This window comes from Amblyomma maculatum, chromosome 1 (assembly GCF_055883805.1).
Source record: "Amblyomma maculatum isolate TAMU_Amacu chromosome 1, ASM5588380v1, whole genome shotgun sequence".
Taxonomy (NCBI): domain Eukaryota; kingdom Metazoa; phylum Arthropoda; class Arachnida; order Ixodida; family Ixodidae; genus Amblyomma; species Amblyomma maculatum.
This window is the reverse complement of record NC_139344.1, coordinates 149,071,676-149,088,902: the sequence shown is the minus strand read 5'-3', so window position 1 is coordinate 149,088,902 and position 17,227 is coordinate 149,071,676. Positions and strand designations below refer to the sequence as shown.

Sequence of the window (17,227 nt, the reverse complement as noted above, 5' to 3'; positions counted from 1 at the left end):
GGTTTTCCTCCAGTTCTTGTCATTTGAATGGTTCCCATTGTCTGCTGGGTGCGCACAGTAATGTGCTACGGAGTGTGAAGTGCCTCACTGCTGTGCACGGCATGCTGACGCTGTGCTACTTCGCAGGGCGTGACATATGACACGGGTGGAGCTGACGTCAAGGCTGGTGGCCACATGGCCGGCATGCACCGTGACAAGTGCGGCGCAGCTGCGGTTGCTGGCTTCTTTCAGGTGTGTCACAGTGCTGTAGCAAGACCAAGTCTCACGCTGGCTCATTGAGGGTATGCAGTAAAGTGGAGTGAACAGTGGTGCCTTTAATAACGCTGCACCGCCTGTTGGCAGCCAAAAGCTGTCTTGGTTTCATATCCTTTTTTTCTTTTTTTTTTCTTTAATCAGTAAGAGTGTCCGCTCATCAGGTGCTTGGTGGTAAAACGCTGAGAAAACATGTCCCCTGGCCTTAAACCAAATCGCCACTTGCGGAGTAGTTCTACACTGGATCTAGGGCAGTATGCATGTAAGAGTGAATGTTCCTGTTTTGCATGCTTTACGACATGCCCCTGTAATGCGGGTTCTCGAACGCAAAAGTGTGGCTGCCTTATTCATCTAATACCAGGCGGCCGCCTCGGCAGGCATGGAACGTTGGACAGTTGCTGACTGGAAGGCATTAAATTGAACCTGTAGGGAGCTGAGTGTTCGTCAGCCTCTGTAATTTCTCCTCTTCAACCTTGGCTTTCATAGGTGCTGTGCCAACTTCGTCCCAAGAACATCAGAGTGTACGGTGCTATGGCGATGGTACGAAACAGCATTGGGTCAGGTGAGCAGTATTCCTCGTTTGACTCGCAATAGGCGCACATGTGTTGTGCCATGTCGGTGCTCTTGGCAAACTTCAGGTGGTCTAAATAAAGTGCAGTCCACTTATAACAATGTTGAAAAAACCGGAAATTTTGATCCCAATTATCATTATATCTGGACTGGCAAAAAAAAAAGAAAAAAACACCCCGCATATATTCCCATGCATGTAGATTTGCCTACTTACTAGGGATGAGTGAATCTAGTTGAACAACGCTAATCATCGTAAAGAGCACTAAATACTTTATTACAGGCTATATCAGTAGCCATTAAATAACTTAGACATGCTAAAAAAGAATTGGAAATTCACGCTTGCTTTAGCAGCAGCTGAAGCTTGACATTCGCTGTGAGCATCGCTTTCAGTAGCGCGTACGCTGGTGGCAGTTCTTTTTGCATGCACGAAACCGATCAGTGACTGGATGAAGTGCAGGACATCGCTAGCCTTGATGATCATTAAAATCTTGGAGTGCGAACGCCCATATTTTGTTGCGAGGCTTCCAACCTTGAAACCCTGCCAGAAATGGGAAAATGATAATGCCCAACAATTTGATCGTTGTAAGCAATATATCGCTATATCTGGTATCGTTATAAGTGGACTGCAATATAGTTCAGAGCTCTCCTCCACGGCATCCCTCGTAGCCCATGAATCGCTTCAGGCTGTTATAAACTCTACAGTTTACGATTCGAGTTGTCAAAGGAAATTTTGGAAACTGCATTTATTTCAATATTCCATGCCTTGGTTATATGTATATTTGCACGGTTCAAGGTTCAGTCGGCGCTCCTCTAGCACAGCTGAGTGCAAGCAGTCAAGATCGAAACATTAACAGGTGACCGTCAGCCTTGGAAATCACAGCGCCACCTTTAAAGCTACGAGCGAGCACTGTGCTCAGTCAGCTGTAACTTTATTATTATTATTACTATTTCCATCACCACCATGCGATTGAATAAAAAGATAATGAAAGCTCGTTAATTCGAACCTCGATAATTCGAATTTTCGGATAATTCGAACTACACTACTTGGCCCAGCCAAGCTCCATAGAGATCTGTGTATAAAAAAGCCCGTTAATTCGAACGCAAGTCGGTTCCGCTACGGATAATTCGAACTACGATGATGTGCGCCAAGCCGCGTCTGGGCGGCTTGGCGCACATCACGTGGAAAAAAAAAAAAAAAAATAAGGTAAAGAAACACCTCCGCGATCGGTAGGCATAATTAGAGGCTGCGCACATACAAAACGGGGACAGAATAAGGAACCAGGTAAAACCATGGAAGAGTGGGTAAACATAAATGGCGCCATGACCGGCGTGGCGGCCGGCGGCGTTGAAGGGAGGGGACGCGGCCGCAGCAAGGTCAGTGCATGGCCGCGCGGCGGCGGCTGCCTGCTCTCTCTTCTGCGCAACCTCCATAGCTCGCAACTAAATACTCGTTAATTCCAACCCTGTTAATTTGGAAATAGGGATAAGTACTGTCGGCGCGGTCCCAGCCAATGCCCATGAAAGGCTATGATCTCGGACAGGCACTATGGGTTAAACTTTTTTTTTTTTTTTTGCGATAGCCATCCATCCTTCCACCCATCAGTCGTCAACGGAAGCACGCGAGTCAGCCGCGATCATGACGCCGGCTTTTAGCACCGTTCGCTCCGATGATTGGAGTGGCAGTGGACGGTGCCGCCCGCCCAAGTCGCTCATAGCACGATAAAGCGAACCAACTGAAAAGGAGGCTTGCACAACCGGATAAGCGCTGGCACTTTGCCAAGTTCGCTTTCCTCCCCCCTGCCCGAGCTAAAGTCAAGATAAACACGCCATTATCGCCGCGAGCATCTTGGCGCACTGCCAAGAAATGTGTTATGGACCCTGAAGGCGCGAAACAGAGGGACCCACTAACCACCGACGCCTTTATTATTATTATTATTTTTTTTTTCAGATTCGTAGGCACAAATTGGGGCTGGGTGGGTTCATTATGCGAGCGAGTTCGTTAGGCGACTAAATACGGTACATTTATTTACCATAGTACAAACGGTTTTGGTCAGTTTTTTCGATGCTATTCGAACATCGGATAATTCGAACTTTTTTCCCGGTCCCGTGAAGTTCGAATTAACGAGCTTTTACTGTACTACATCTGGATAGAAGTTAGGAATAACCTCTTCTACTACACTGGATAGAAGTTAGTAATAACCTCTTCACTTGGAGCGTATCACAGTAATAGCAGCTGCTGTGGTCTATGTCGAAAAGTGATATCTGCTGGGGAGAGAAGACCATCAGACCCCCCACTGGAATGTATAGCTTCTTTCAGTTCCATCTCTTCATAAAGAAAGTTACGTCCTAGAGGCAGCGCTTACTGAGCATTCTTTGTAAAATGACCTTTGCACTCTAGGCAGTTGTAACAGAAAAAAATAACGGACTCAAAAGGAAAATAAAAATTCGCAGACACTAAAAAGCGCTACTTGCCTTTCTCTTGCAGACTGCTATGTGTCAGATGAGATCATTACGTCGCGTGCGGGTGTCCGCGTTCGGATTGGAAATACTGATGCCGAAGGACGCTTGGCAATGGTCGACCTTCTCTGCGAGTTCAAGGAAAAGGTAAGGCTCATGCAGTGAGGACCAACTGTTTCATTCTTTGCTGTTTACTTTTTGCTGTAGTGATTGGATTTCTTGTCGTTGCTGCAGGCTCTCAATGAGAAGAACCCTTACATATTCAGCATTGCTACTCTGACAGGACACGCATGCATGGCTGTTGGGGACGGCTACTCGGTAAGGATTTTGTGCGGATTGTGAGACCTAATGGTCACAGTACTAAAGAACGGATACTTTTTTAGATCATCATCGACAATGGTCCTGCTCGTTTGAAAAATGTCAGCAAAGTCGTGCAGAGTGCTGGGGACAAGATCGGCGACATGTTCGAGGTGTCCACCCTCCGCCGAGAGGTCAGTGTGAAAGCTGCTCTCTTTAGCACTGAGTGTACTGGTAATGCGTCTGCATGCAGAGGAACATGGGGGTGAGAGTAGCGCCAACTCAATTTGCGGTAGAACCATCTCAGTGTCACTTTGCCCGAGTCCCGTCGAATAATGCTTTTTTGCTAACATGAGTGGCGTCTTTTTTGAGCGCAGTGTTTTTGAGTGAAGCTCAGTATCTATATCGCAGTCGTTCTCTATGCCAGGCAAAATAAATCGGGCCATTTAGAGACTGGCAGCTATGAGTGGAGAAGCTCAATGCCAGCTGGCAGCCTAATACAACTGGCTCTCATCTTTTAAAGTCCAGCTTGCCAGTTTCCAGTGTAATTTCATTGGGACCCTGTTCACGTTCCGTGGAAAGTTGTCTCGTCTTTTTGGCTGGGTTGCAGCGATTTCGCGCTTGTTGCTGGATCGCAGTTGTTCCTCGTGTGCTTGATCTGTAGCAGTGGCTGTCTGCGCTAATTGGACAGTGCCTGATGTACAGAATCTCTGGGTCTCCGCGCAGGACTACGACTTCGTGCGGGGTCAGTCCGAGTACGAGGACGTGCTGCAGTGCAACAACGAGCCATCCTCGCGCACCCCACGTGGCCACCAGATGCCGGCCGCCTTCCTCACCACGGTGTCAGGCTTGGCCAAGGTTTGGTGTTTTTCATGCTTTGGACGCATTTTCTACCCTCTTGTCAATAGGCTGCTTGAGAAAGCAGCAGCATCATGTCAGGATATTGGTGGGTGGCTGGTCAGTTGGCCGATGCTGAAATTATAATTATTCTGGCCAACCTGCACACCGTTGCACTCTCCGTACATTGGAGGGTGGAGAGACAAACTTCTCCTCTGGTCAGATTCGGACGCTGAATGGCGATAGGGGCCACGCCTGATTGGCCGTTGGCCGGAGACATGAACGTACGCAAGATTGGAGCAATGAAATTTACTGTATACACGCACGAAGAAAAAAAAAGAACTGTTACAATGCACAACAACAAGATAACAATGTGATAAAGGTATCGGAAAGAAAGATGAAGCAGGCAACAGCCATTAACATAAAACGAACAAAAACAGAGATGACAATACAACTTTTCATGCGGGAATGACTACAACACCAAACAGCTAGATGAGGCCAAAAGAGCAAGAGAGATAAAGAAGAAAGTTCGAGAGAGTGGCAGGAAACGGTGGCTTAGCTGCGGCGGTTTGGCAGGGTCCGGTCACAGGGAACATTGGGCTGCAGATGCTTGCTGGGGGTTGAGGTGATGTTGTGGACTCAGGCGGTCTGGGGCTCTGTGTCTTCGGGGCCGCTGTCACTGCGCTCATTGCGACAGACCCCCGCCTAAACTCACTGACCGACCCTGGTTCGCCCTCGCACACCCTGGCTGACCTCACGCACCCGTCCGCACACATCAATTTCTCAAAACCGACTTGCGCGCGTTTCTGTCCCCGCTGCCTCCTCGCAGCAAAAGCAGCTGGTGTAATGCGAGGCCAGAGGCTAGTAAGCGAAAGATGCGCTCCACTCAACACCTCCAAGAAGCCAGCTCCACGAAACAAAAAAAACAGGAAATGACCAAGACAAAAGCCTCACCGAGCGCATGGACAGCCCAACAGTAGGAGGCCGTCTATTCTCCCTCCCTGTAAGCGACAGTCGCTGCGGTCCACATTCCAGGTGGGGCGGCCAGGACCGAGTTTCCTTTTAAGGCCGGGCCCAGTCGTCACTATAAAACTAAAGTGCTCAAGGCAGAAAAGAAAGGAAACGGAGGGAACGCGGTGAAAGCCCCATTCCGGACAGGGGGTCGAACTCGCCGCCACCGCGCCGGGATCCTCACTGCCGCAAAAGAGAGGAAAGAACAGGGCAGGCACAATTTTGTGACACATTGTAACCAGCAGGGCTAAAAGGGGCATAAAAAACACGTCTGCATAGGATGGGCGCTGTGGACTAATAAACATTCAATATTCAACAGATATTCTCGTAAGTACTTGCCATAGTCCTCTAAGCCCTTTCACATTCTTGTGAACCATTTTTAGAGCACAGCTCATAGGCGCCTGTTCATGCATTGCAGCACTGTAGTTGTTGACGTAACGGCCCACATGTCAGCCTTGGTAGAGTGAAGTCCCGCGTGCCATCTGCCACTCCTAGCAGGTGACAATCTTCTCCCTACATATTTAGTGAGACCTCGCTTTTCGCCTCGCCGTGGTGGCTCAGTAGTTAGAGGTGACTCGCCTACTGGGCCCAAGGAGTGTGCGACATTAGTGCACTTTAAAGAACCCCAGGTGGGGCTCAGGAGACCTAAGCATCCTTTGTAGTCTGAGTCGTTTTGGGACGCTTAAACACCATCTTTTACCCATCTGAAAAATTCAAAGGGCTGTCACATGGTCCGTTTTTGGCAGTGTCGTAAAGAGCCATAAAGTTTTCTGGGATTAAATAGGGGAGGGTCGAGTGTGAACTCATGTGCATTTCGTGTGAAATTAACCCATGAGGAGAATTTCATACTGACAAATGGACCTTAATCTGCTCAAAGTGGCATGGCAAATCTGGCTCTCATGCCCAGCTCTAGTGCCGGAAGCGCATTGCAAGTTGGCTTCGTCGAAACTTACCAGCATGCATTTCACCGCGTGAGGCACACATCAGGATGAAGCTTCCCCGTGTCGATTAGACTCGTGCAGAATATCGGGCACTTCCGATGACCAATTCTGTAGTACTGCTTTAGTGCCTTCAAAATGATGCTTGTCAGTGACTTTTTTTTTTCCTCCACACTGGCGATATCTTTTATACTCAGTGCAGTTGCTGTTATCCTGCCTCTATGGCATGGGAACACGCAAGGTGTGCAAAAGCACATTGCAGAAGCTCGTCACCTTCATGCTTGCTGGACCCAGTTTTTAAATGGTACAAAATAGTCTCGATAAAAGCCTAGTCTCGTTGGGCAAACATAGTCGTGCCAAGATTAAGATGGTCAGATTGGTGATTAAAAAAAAAGGAGAAAGGAGGCAGGCTGCTGTCAACTGGGTTTCTTGCTAATGAAACGGAGAATCATAATATAACATATATCTCAAGGCTTTTATAGTAGCTGCCATGCAAATGGCTGCTGTTGACTGGATTCCTAGCTAATAAAACGGAGAATCATAACTTAGCATCCCCGCAGGGGGCACCTGTTAAAGCAGGTGTTTGTGTGTTTTGTGCGACACCACGGACCCCGAGCACCCACGCTTAGCCGTGCGTGGCATCGTCGTGTCTGGGGAAAAGGGGATCCTGGTGGTTGAGCCGATGCCGAGTGTTTGGACCTTTAAGGCCCCTCGGCGGAGGCAACACACCACTTTGGCCCACGCTTCCCATAGACGGCACCTCCGGGCTGACCCACCCGGGGGAAATCGGCAGTCGCCTTTTCCTGTCCTCCTCTCCATCTTTCACTTTCCTGTCATCTATCCTACAACTCTCCTGTCCTCTACTCTCTTCTTGGTTTTTTCCTTACTTCCCGGCGGCGAGGGTTAACCTTGTGTGGCTGACTACCCTGGGTTGAGCCATATTAGGTTATAGTTAAGGTATACAGCTGGCGTGGGCAGGGCTTTTTTTTTTTAGGCACCTGTCCCGTCCCCTTGTTGGACTCCATGGTGGGTGGCTGGTACCATAACCGAACAATAAAATAAATTTTATGGCTTCTTCCCTTTCCGCAACTGATCGCCCTCCCGCCAAGAGAGGGCGCACCGATGTGACGAACAAGTTTTTCACTAAAAATGTAAACAGCTTCCCCCGCTTTCATGTCATTCACTCCGAACAAGCAGAAAAAACTGCCCGTCAAGTCTCACCGTTCCTTGTGACAAAGACTCTCACAGACACAATAGGTCCAGGCTACAAAGTCAAAAAGCTACCAAATGGTGACCTCCTCTTAGAAGTGCTGTACAACCACCAGTGCGAAAAGCTAGCAGCTGTTACATCATTCGGTGATGTCCCTGTCACAATCTCACCACACCGCTCACTCAATACAGTTCGTGGGGTCATTTCAGATAATGACCTCAAGTTTCTGACCGAAGAAGAATTGCTCGAAGGACTCAAGGACCAAAATGTCATCAACGTTTACCGAATCAAGATCAGGCGAGACAACAAAGAGATCCAAACTAAGCACATCGTCTTGACATTTGCGCTGAGCACCCTTCCAGACTCCGTTGAAGTAGGATACACAAAGCTGCAACTCAGACTGTACATACCTAACCCACGTCGCTGTTATAACTGCCAGAGATATGGCCACAGCTCCCAGAGCTGCCGAGGCCGACTCACCTGCGCAAAATGTGCTTCAAATGAACATGCCACTGACAACTGCCAAACTGAACCAAACCTTTGCGTAAACTGTGAGGGCAACCACCCAGCATACTCAAGATCCTGCCCAACATGGAAGAAAGAAAAAGAAATTGTAACCTTAAAAGTCACTGAGAACATTACATTCGGAGAGGCGAGAAAGCGGCTTTCATTGGTCCAAAGCCCAACTTACTCCGTTGTGACGCAACAGGGCGCGGCGTCACAGCGTGCTTCGGCACCCGCCCAGGTCACGGGTAGTGACCCTGGTGTGGAGCCATCCGCGCCCACGGTGGCTGCAGCTGGCGCTGCTCCACCACCCCCAAAGCAGGCTTCGCGACCTTCCAGGTCTGCGGGGCCCAAGGCCTCTTCTCACACGGGGAGGCCTACTTCAAGCGTTCCGGTGTGTTGTCCGCGGTCATCCAGCGTGTCTGAAGACGCGATGGACACGACAACACAGGGTAGTCCTGTGCCGTCAAGACGGCGGGACTCCTTAGAGCGTGCAAAAAAGGACAAGCCCCGAATCACGGGGCCAAAAACAACGTAGTCTCTATTTTACTCATATAGCTTAAGATGGCTTTTGTAATAAACTGGAATTGCAGGGGACTGCTTAATAACTTAAGCGACATAAAAGACATTTTAGCAACATATTCACCTGTGGCCTTATGTCTGCAGGAAACAAACCTGAGTCCTCTACATGTGAATATTCTTAAAAAATACAAAGTCTTCCGCCGTGATCGAGAGCAGGCATGCAGGCTCTCGGGCGGTGTTGCCATCATAGTTAAAAACAATATTGCATCTCGTGAACATAGGCTCAAAACTCGGCTAGAAGCAGTAGCTGCCACACTTATCACGTATAAAACAATCACAATTTGCAGTATTTATATAGAGCCACACTTAAAAATAACACTCCATGATATCGAAGACCTTTTCAGCCAACTGCCAGATCCATGCGTAGTAGTTGGCGATTTTAACGCCCACTCTTCTTTCTGGGGCAGTGAAAAAACTGACACGAGGGGCCAAATTTTAGAAGACTTTATTCTGTGCAATAATATCTGCTTACTTAACACCGGAAAACCCACTTACTGCTCCCCGAGCTCCGGTAAACTGAGTTTTATTGATTTATCTTTCTGCTCATCATCGGTTCTTAGCGATTTTAAATGGGATGTCTTAGATAATCCGCATGGAAGTGATCACCTACCTACAACAATCAGTCTAACATCATCACCATCTATAATTCAAACCAAACCAAGATGTTGGAAGCTGCATTTAGCAGACTGGAAGCTTTTTAAAGAGAAAGCCGACTTGAGAAAACTATTTGCCGAAGATTTTAATGTCGACGAGTTAAATGAAAGATTTACCTCTTGTATTTTAGCCGCCGCACGCCAAGCCATCCCTCAATCATCTGGAGTTGTGAGACAGAACTGTAAAGTGTGGTGGACAAAAGACTGCAGGGAGGCAAAGAAAAAACAAAATAAGGCGTGGAGTATATTTCGCAGGTACCCCACACAAGAAAATCTCCTAATTTTCAAAAAGGCTAGAGCTAAAGCCCGCTATGTGCGTCGTACTGCTGAAAAAGCTTCATGGCAGCATTACATCTCTTCTATAAACAGTCGTATAACATCCAAGGATATGTGGGCACAAGTAAATAAATTAAATGGCAAGTACTCCCCGTTTACAGTTCCTCTCCTTACAGACCCAAATACCCAGACAAGCATTCAAGAGCAAGCGGACATTTTAGGTGAACATTTTTTCATGGTATCTAGCTCATCACATTATTCAGAATCATTTTTAAAGTATAAAAGCCAAGCAGAAAGACAGAAATTACCTACTACTGGCAGCGTTCACGAATCATACAACAGTCCCCTTACACTACAAGAAATAAATACAGTTCTCTCTTCCGGCAAACGTACAGCACCAGGCCCAGATGAAATACACTATCAAATGCTAGCCCATCTTTCTGAATCCTCAGTTGAAGCACTCTTAAAATTTTTTAACAAGGTATGGATGTCAGGAGAAATACCGCAGGCCTGGAAGAAAGCCATTATTGTTCCGTTACTGAAACATGGAAAGCCACCAACATCCCCAAGCAGTTATAGGCCCATAGCACTAACGAGTTGTATCGCTAAATCGTTTGAAAGTGTTCTAAATATCAGGCTCATGTTTACACTTGAATCTCGCAAACTTCTCGACACACGCCAATGTGGATTTAGAAAAGGATGTTCGACAACTGATCATCTTGTGCGCTTGGAAAATACGGTACGAGAAGCATTTATACGCAGACAACACTGCCTTGCCGTATTTTTTGATTTAGAAAAAGCTTATGACACGACGTGGAGGTATGGAATCCTACGTGACCTGGGAGACCTTGGCATCCGCGGCAGAATGTTAAAATGCTTGAAAGAGTTTTTGTCCGACCGTTCTTTCCAAGTTCGTCTCGGTGCTACTCTGTCAAAACGTTTCACTCAGGAGAATGGTGTCCCTCAGGGGTGCATCTTGAGTACCACGCTGTTTATAGTAAAAATGAACTCCATAGTAAAAATAATCCCAACGACCATCATGCATTCAGTCTATGTCGATGACCTACAAATAGCATGTACATCCTCTAATGTATCAACGTGTGAGAGACAAATTCAATTAACAGTGAATAAACTAGCGACATGGGCAGATAGAAATGGTTTCAGGTTCTCTGCACAGAAATCAATAGCCGTTTTATTCTCACTTAGACGAGGTTTGCAAGTGGACCCTACAGTTTACCTCAATGACATTGCTCTCCCAGTAAAACACGAACATAATTTTCTAGGCATTACTTTCGACAGAAAGCTTACTTTCCTCCCCCACATAAACACCCTTAAAAAGAAAGCCTCCCAATCTTTAAATATACTCAAAGTGCTGTCACGTAAACGCTGGGGAGCCGACAGGACATGCCTTCTGCAGATTTATCGTTCAGTTGTACGTTCGAGCTTGGACTACGGTTGCATAGTCTACGGTTCCGCAAGACCCTCATACCTAAAACGACTAGACCCAGTCCACAACCTAGGTCTGCGTCTTTCGACCGGGGCATACAGGACGTCGCCTGTGCGAAGTCTGTATGTAGAAACCAACGAACCATCTCTTGAGGACAGAAGAACCATGCTAACTTGTTCATACATTCTTAAGATCTGTTCGCTACCAACACACCTCTGCTACCCCATAGTAACAAAGTGCCCGTCCAGAACCCTGTTCAACAACAAACCGCAAGCAGTCAGACCCCTCCTCCTCCGCTTCGAACAGATGTGCGAAGAAATAAAAATACTCGATACACTCCCCGACATTGCACAATGCCCTGATCCATTACCCCCTTGGTATAAATTTCCCTGTGTATGCGACCTTACTTTAACACAGTTTGACAAACAACAAACTCCACACGAACACATATTACAAGAATTCCTGACATTAGAGGAAAAATACAAAGACCACAATACATTTTATACCGACGGTTCTAAAACTACCTCATATGTTGGTAGTGGTGTCGTAGAAAACAATCGCCAGAAAACAGTTAGGTTGCCCAATTGTGCATCAGTGTTCACTGCAGAAAGTTATGCCATATCCATAGCTGTGGAAAAAATAATAAAATGCAATATTGAAAAGAGTATAATCTACACTGACTCCCTCAGCTTAATCACAGCATTACACTCTAAAAATGCAACAGAACCTGTAGTGGGAAAAATAATACATTGTATAACATCAGCCGAAACACGAGGTTACAAAATTAAATTCTGCTGGGTACCTAGCCATGTCGGAATCGTAGGTAACGAGACAGCTGACGAATGTGCAGCAGCTGCCCGAAAAGCAAAAATAGAAAAAGTAAATGTACCACGCAAAGATGTTTTGAAATTCATACAAAAAAAGCTCAGGGAAAAATGGCAAGCCTCATGGAAAAATGAAATAAACAACAAACTACACGTCGTGAAACCAGTTGTCGAAGAATGGAAGTCATCCAGTCACCAGAAACGCTTCATGGAGGTAATATTATGTCGCCTTCGAATAGGACACACGCATCTTACTCATAGTTACATTCTCAAAAAAGAAGATGAACCCATATGTGAAGACTGTGGACATGGACTGACGATAAACCACATTTTAATTTCATGTAAAAAACTCGAAAAGCTACGGAAAAAGCATTTCACTCTATTTTACACCAAACAGATACCATTCCATCCATCACTTCTCCTAGGAGAGAATGCAATTGTAGACATTTCATGTGTTTTTAGTTTCTTAGAAGAAACATCCTTCCTGAACAAACTATGATATCTTAACACTTCATTCCTTTTAAAAAAAACCATAATATACCTTGTGCTTGGCGCATGATAGCCTGAGTTGCTTATGCGCCATAAAACACAACACAACAACAACATAACTTAGCATATATTTCAAGACTTTCATAATAGCTGTCATGCAAATTTGTTTCGTTGCTCTGGAATTTGTGGGGATTGTGCTCCCGGAGCACGCAGAACATGTGGCCGGTGCCGTCCGTTTTTCCCCGTTGAAGACTATGCCATCCTCTTCTGAAGGGAGCATCTCTAAGAACTGCTGACATTCACCGCTCGCTTTTATTCTTCACATGTCAGTCTCGCACTTCCCTGTGACGTATTGGACGGTTTTGACGTGAGGTTGCACATAGGAAGCGATCGGGAAGATCGCCATTGACTCGGGCAGCAGCAGATGTGTATGTTTTTCCTTCCTGGTTCCCTGGCCAAGGCCGAGGGCCGTGAGTTCTGAGCACGCACCTTGTTACGACTGGTCTCAAGTGGAGCGCACACTTCCAGTTGAGACCGGCCGTGACCTTGTATGCTTGCTGAAGTCTAGGCCCGGAAAAAGGAAGTCCGACGCGTGCCTATATGGTGCCGACACTCCTGAGTAGGTAGGGCCTGATTTAGCATGGTTCTCCATTATTGTCGGCCAGTGCCGGTGGCGACGCGCGATGGGCAATCTATGTGCGGAGTGTGTCGTCAAACGGAGCTCCACGCATCCATCACTATCTCTTTGGATGTGTCACACGTGCTTTAATCCTTTATTTGGCCATGCGGCCTGCGAGTTCCCCTAACTGCGAACAAGAAGTACAGCAACGCAAACAACATTTATTTACATTATTAAGCTCAGTACTCGTCATTGCTGAGTTCCTCGTAGAGTGCAGTCTTCGGTGCCATCAAGTGCACTGGAAATGCAGCACTTGCGGAATGCGCATGCAACCAGGCTTTCAGGGATATCATCCTAAGCTGCAGAAATCCAACTGGCCACGACTCTCAGCGATGCAAGCTTTACACGACCTGTTGGCGTAAGCTCGCACGCTTCACCAAGCCAATCCACGTAGTATTTGCGCAGCCGATCCTTGAAAGGCATATTAAGGCGTACATCTAGAGGTCTAACTGGCCTGTCATGCCGCCAGGCATGATAGCAACGTCAGTACCTGTTTTGGCAAGTGCAGCTTTTATGCCGTCAGTTAAGTGGTCATGGTAGGAGTCCAGGATGAGGAGTGAACGTCTCACCAAGAGGGCCCCTGCATGCCACTCCCAAACTGTTCTTATCGACTCTTCAATCATTTCGTTAGTCAGCCACCCATTTTCATTAGCACGGATGATCACAATCCTAGGAAACTCCTCCCAAGCTGGAAGCGCCTTTCGTTTGAAAATTGCATAGGCAGATAGCTTGTGGCCATCCGCTGTGCAGCACAGCATCACTGTCATGCGCTGCTTCTCATATCCGGCCAAGCGCACTTTCACCTCCTTCGCCCCTTTTTCGTTGGCGGTGTATTCCACTGGCATGTCAAACCATACGGGCGCTAAGTCAGCGTTTCCCATTTGCCTTAGGGCATAGCTGTTCTCCATCCTCTTTTTCACAATGAATCACTGAAACGAGATCAGCTTCTCTTCAATGTCGCTCGGCAGCTTCTGACAGATAGACGTGCGACGTCGGAGGCTGAAGCCAAAGTGCTCCATGAACTTTTGCAACCAACCCCTGCTGGCTTTGAACTGATCCCGTGGAATGCCTCGCACTCTTGCCAGCTCTCTTGCTTTGGCCTGTAGCACTTCCGTGGTCACTGGAAGTGCCGCTGCTCTCTGCAACTTGACGAACTCGGTCAGTGCCGACTCCACTTCGGGATGACGGCCTTTCTTCAGTCCTACGAAAGTCTTTCTCGTTGCGGTGCAAGCAAAAATTTTATCACGCTGCTTCCTCCAATGGCGAATATTCTTTTCATCCACGCCGAAATCCCGCCTGGCTTGAAGATTTAACGATTCTTCTGCAGTGGATATAACTTTTCAATTGAAGGCAGTGCTATAGTGACCTGCTTGGTGCCATGGTGTTGGTGAAAGAACTGCACGTCTAAAAACTCCCGGAATGCACTCAGGACACCACACGAGTTCACGAGAAGACAAGGCCAAAATGACAGCCAGTGCTCGTGTGTGCTTTGGCCGGCATTGGCGATGGCTTGTCTTCTGTTCGCGTTCCGTGGGGGCACCACCTGAATGCTACTTTTTTTTTCCTATTTCATGATTATGAAACCCCAAGACAAAATCTTCGAATCTAAGCCAACCCCAGAGTTTTATATCTCGTTTCTTTTTTGAAAAAACTACCGGCCTAGATTCGAATAAATAGGGTAGCCTGTGCATCAAGCATGCAACGCCACGACACCACTTTTGCGTGCTGCAGCAGGGCTATGGGTTTGTACTAATGTGTGGAGAATCAATACAGTACAGTGTTCTATAAGGCAGCGGAGTTATAACGCGCCTCGGGGTTTCATTTTCGTCAAACCACCTTCGAGGAGTGAAGAGGTGTCCTTAATATAAAATAATGTTTTTTTTTTAATTGTTGTTATTGATGCAGTTGGCATTGTTTTCTGCTGGAGAATGTTGAACCTTGTTTCCACTTTTGTTCTCCAGCTCCTAAGCAAGCCTCAGTTCGCAAACTGAGCCAATATTTCGACAAGGGGACTTGTCTTCATCCCCCCCCCTGTCAAAACGCTAACTCGGCTTGCGAGCTGAGACTCCTCCTCAACCCTTGTTCAGTGCTCCATCTTCCATCTTCTTTATCTTGTTCTACCCGAGCTCATAGGACATAAAGCAAATGGTACATACAGTGAAACAACTTGCTGGGGCATATTACGTTGCTCTCCACTCTCAAGGTTGGGTGTGCGAGTGGGCTGCAATGCATGAAAAACAGTCTATAAACAAATCTGCATTGAAGACAGCTTTGTGACTTTACATCGCCATATATTCTTTCCACGCAGCACGGCGTGGACTCAAAGAAGCCACTCTGCTACTCTCACATCGACATTGCAGCTAGCTCGGGCCCGTATCCGGGTGTGCCGTCAGGTGCGCCCATTGCTGCCCTCACGCAGGCATTTCTCGACATCTGAGTCTATCGGTTTCTTTGGGTTGACTCTGTAAATTAATTCTTAATTAAACTGAGATTGTTCCTGTTTTGCTCATTGACGTTTGCGCCTTTTCAGTTTTTGCTTATTCTGGTCGAACCTTGATATAACGAGCCTCAGTTTAATGAAATTCGCAATGTAGCACATTTTTTTACTCCCTAATCTCTGCCCAATTCAAAACCATGTATTTTTTTTGCGATTTAACGAAGTAATTTTATGCCTAAATTTCGATTTAACGAAATCCTCGCGCATCGCATGCATCAGCAGCCACCTTGGCAATTGGATGAGAACTAAAACTTTAGCTGAGACACACTGCATGGTGCATTTGCCTGACATCGACGCCAGTTTGAGGGGAGGGTTCAATATGCGGGAAGAAGTAGACTTTTTTTGTTAAACGACATTTGCCTATCCTTCCAAAAGAAAGTATGTGGTCAGCCGCGATCATGACGCAGGCTTTTAGCATTGTTCGTTTCAAAAGACGTTTGCTGCTGCACACTTTACAGTGATTTTGCGGCAGCGGACCGCACCGCCCTAATCGTTCCGTGATATAGGGAAGACACTGAACTGGACGAACCCAGCAAGCCACCTCCACCCCCCCCCCCCTCCTTTTACCCTATCACTGGAGCTAACTCGCACCGTGAAGTTCTCGCTGTGCAGAATCTTGGCACTCTGCCAAGAAATGCATTGCGACGGCGGGCAATGGTGGAACACGCTAACAACAAGCGTCTTCTTTTATTTTTTTTTTTAAGTTGGCAGTAAAAGTGGGAGCAAATTCATTACGCATGTAAATACGGTATGCTTATGTGGGGCCTGAACAAAAGATTGCCGTGCGAAGACAGCCATGCCGGCATGGGCGATGCCCTCGCGCTTTGCTCACATGAGCAAAAAAAGATGTGTTCGCGTCGATTTGCTATCACCCATTGCTCTCCTGATATACAAAACAACATCTGGTACCCTTGTTAGCGTTATTATTGCTAGAATTTCTTGCTTTTTTCCTGAATTCATAATTTACAAGTTCCCATCTACTAGCAGCGTTCCATTAACCTCTTACTTTTTTTTCGGCATCTAGAACATGGAAAGCTCTGCGTAACAGAATTTGCGATTTAACGAAATTTTTCGCTGCACGTAAAACTATGTTATATCAAGGTTCAACTATGACGCATTCATGTATACATTAGCGGTTGTTTCAAGAGTTTGAGTTTTGTTGTGTTTCCCTGTTTCATTGCTGCCCTCACTTAGGCATTTCTGAATATATATGAGTCTACGGGGCACCTGCTTCGGATTGACTTTTGAGATAAATTCTATTCGCAGGCCAGAGGACGAAAGTGAGATTATTCTTTTATTGCTTTCTTGTGGCAGTCATCGACGTTTGCCGCATTTTAGTTTTTGCTTGTATACATGATGGGTTGTCTCAAGAGTTTGGAGCTTTGTTATGTATCACCTGCTCTTTGGCAGGCACCTCAAATTCAAATGTACAATTATTTTGTATGTTCTGAGAATAAAAATCTGAAACTTTGTCAAAACGGTTGCCGTGTGGTATTTATGTTTTTGAAGCGAAATCTTTACTATGCCAGGTAGTTCAAGCCGTCGGGTATGAACGGTTTTTGCCTTGAGGGAGATTTAGAGGTCAAACTTGTGTGTTAAGCCTGGTGGTTGCCATGTGACTTTGGGACATAGATCACTAAGAGGCCCGTGACTACTGTCAAGTGCAAAGTCACGTGACCTGGTTGTCGACATATGACTTTGGGG

The 17,227-nt window shown here is 46.6% G+C and overlaps 1 protein-coding gene across 5 annotated transcripts in view; it reads left to right on the top strand.

Annotated features, from left to right (window-relative positions):
- The window catches only part of Dip-B (Dipeptidase B), a 107,107-nt gene extending 90,106 nt beyond the window's left edge, over positions 1-17,001 (top strand). For all 5 annotated transcript variants that reach the window (XM_084589248.1, XM_084589252.1, XM_084589250.1 and 2 more), the window contains 7 exons: positions 127-231; positions 739-814; positions 3,308-3,426; positions 3,514-3,597; positions 3,663-3,770; positions 4,303-4,434; positions 15,335-17,001. In XM_084589248.1, the coding sequence (XP_084445374.1) occupies positions 127-231; positions 739-814; positions 3,308-3,426; positions 3,514-3,597; positions 3,663-3,770; positions 4,303-4,434; positions 15,335-15,463 (753 nt within the window). In that variant the 3' untranslated portion in view covers positions 15,464-17,001. The remainder of the gene's footprint in view (positions 1-126; positions 232-738; positions 815-3,307; positions 3,427-3,513; positions 3,598-3,662; positions 3,771-4,302; positions 4,435-15,334) is intronic.
- The last annotated feature ends 226 nt before the right edge of the window (positions 17,002-17,227 follow it).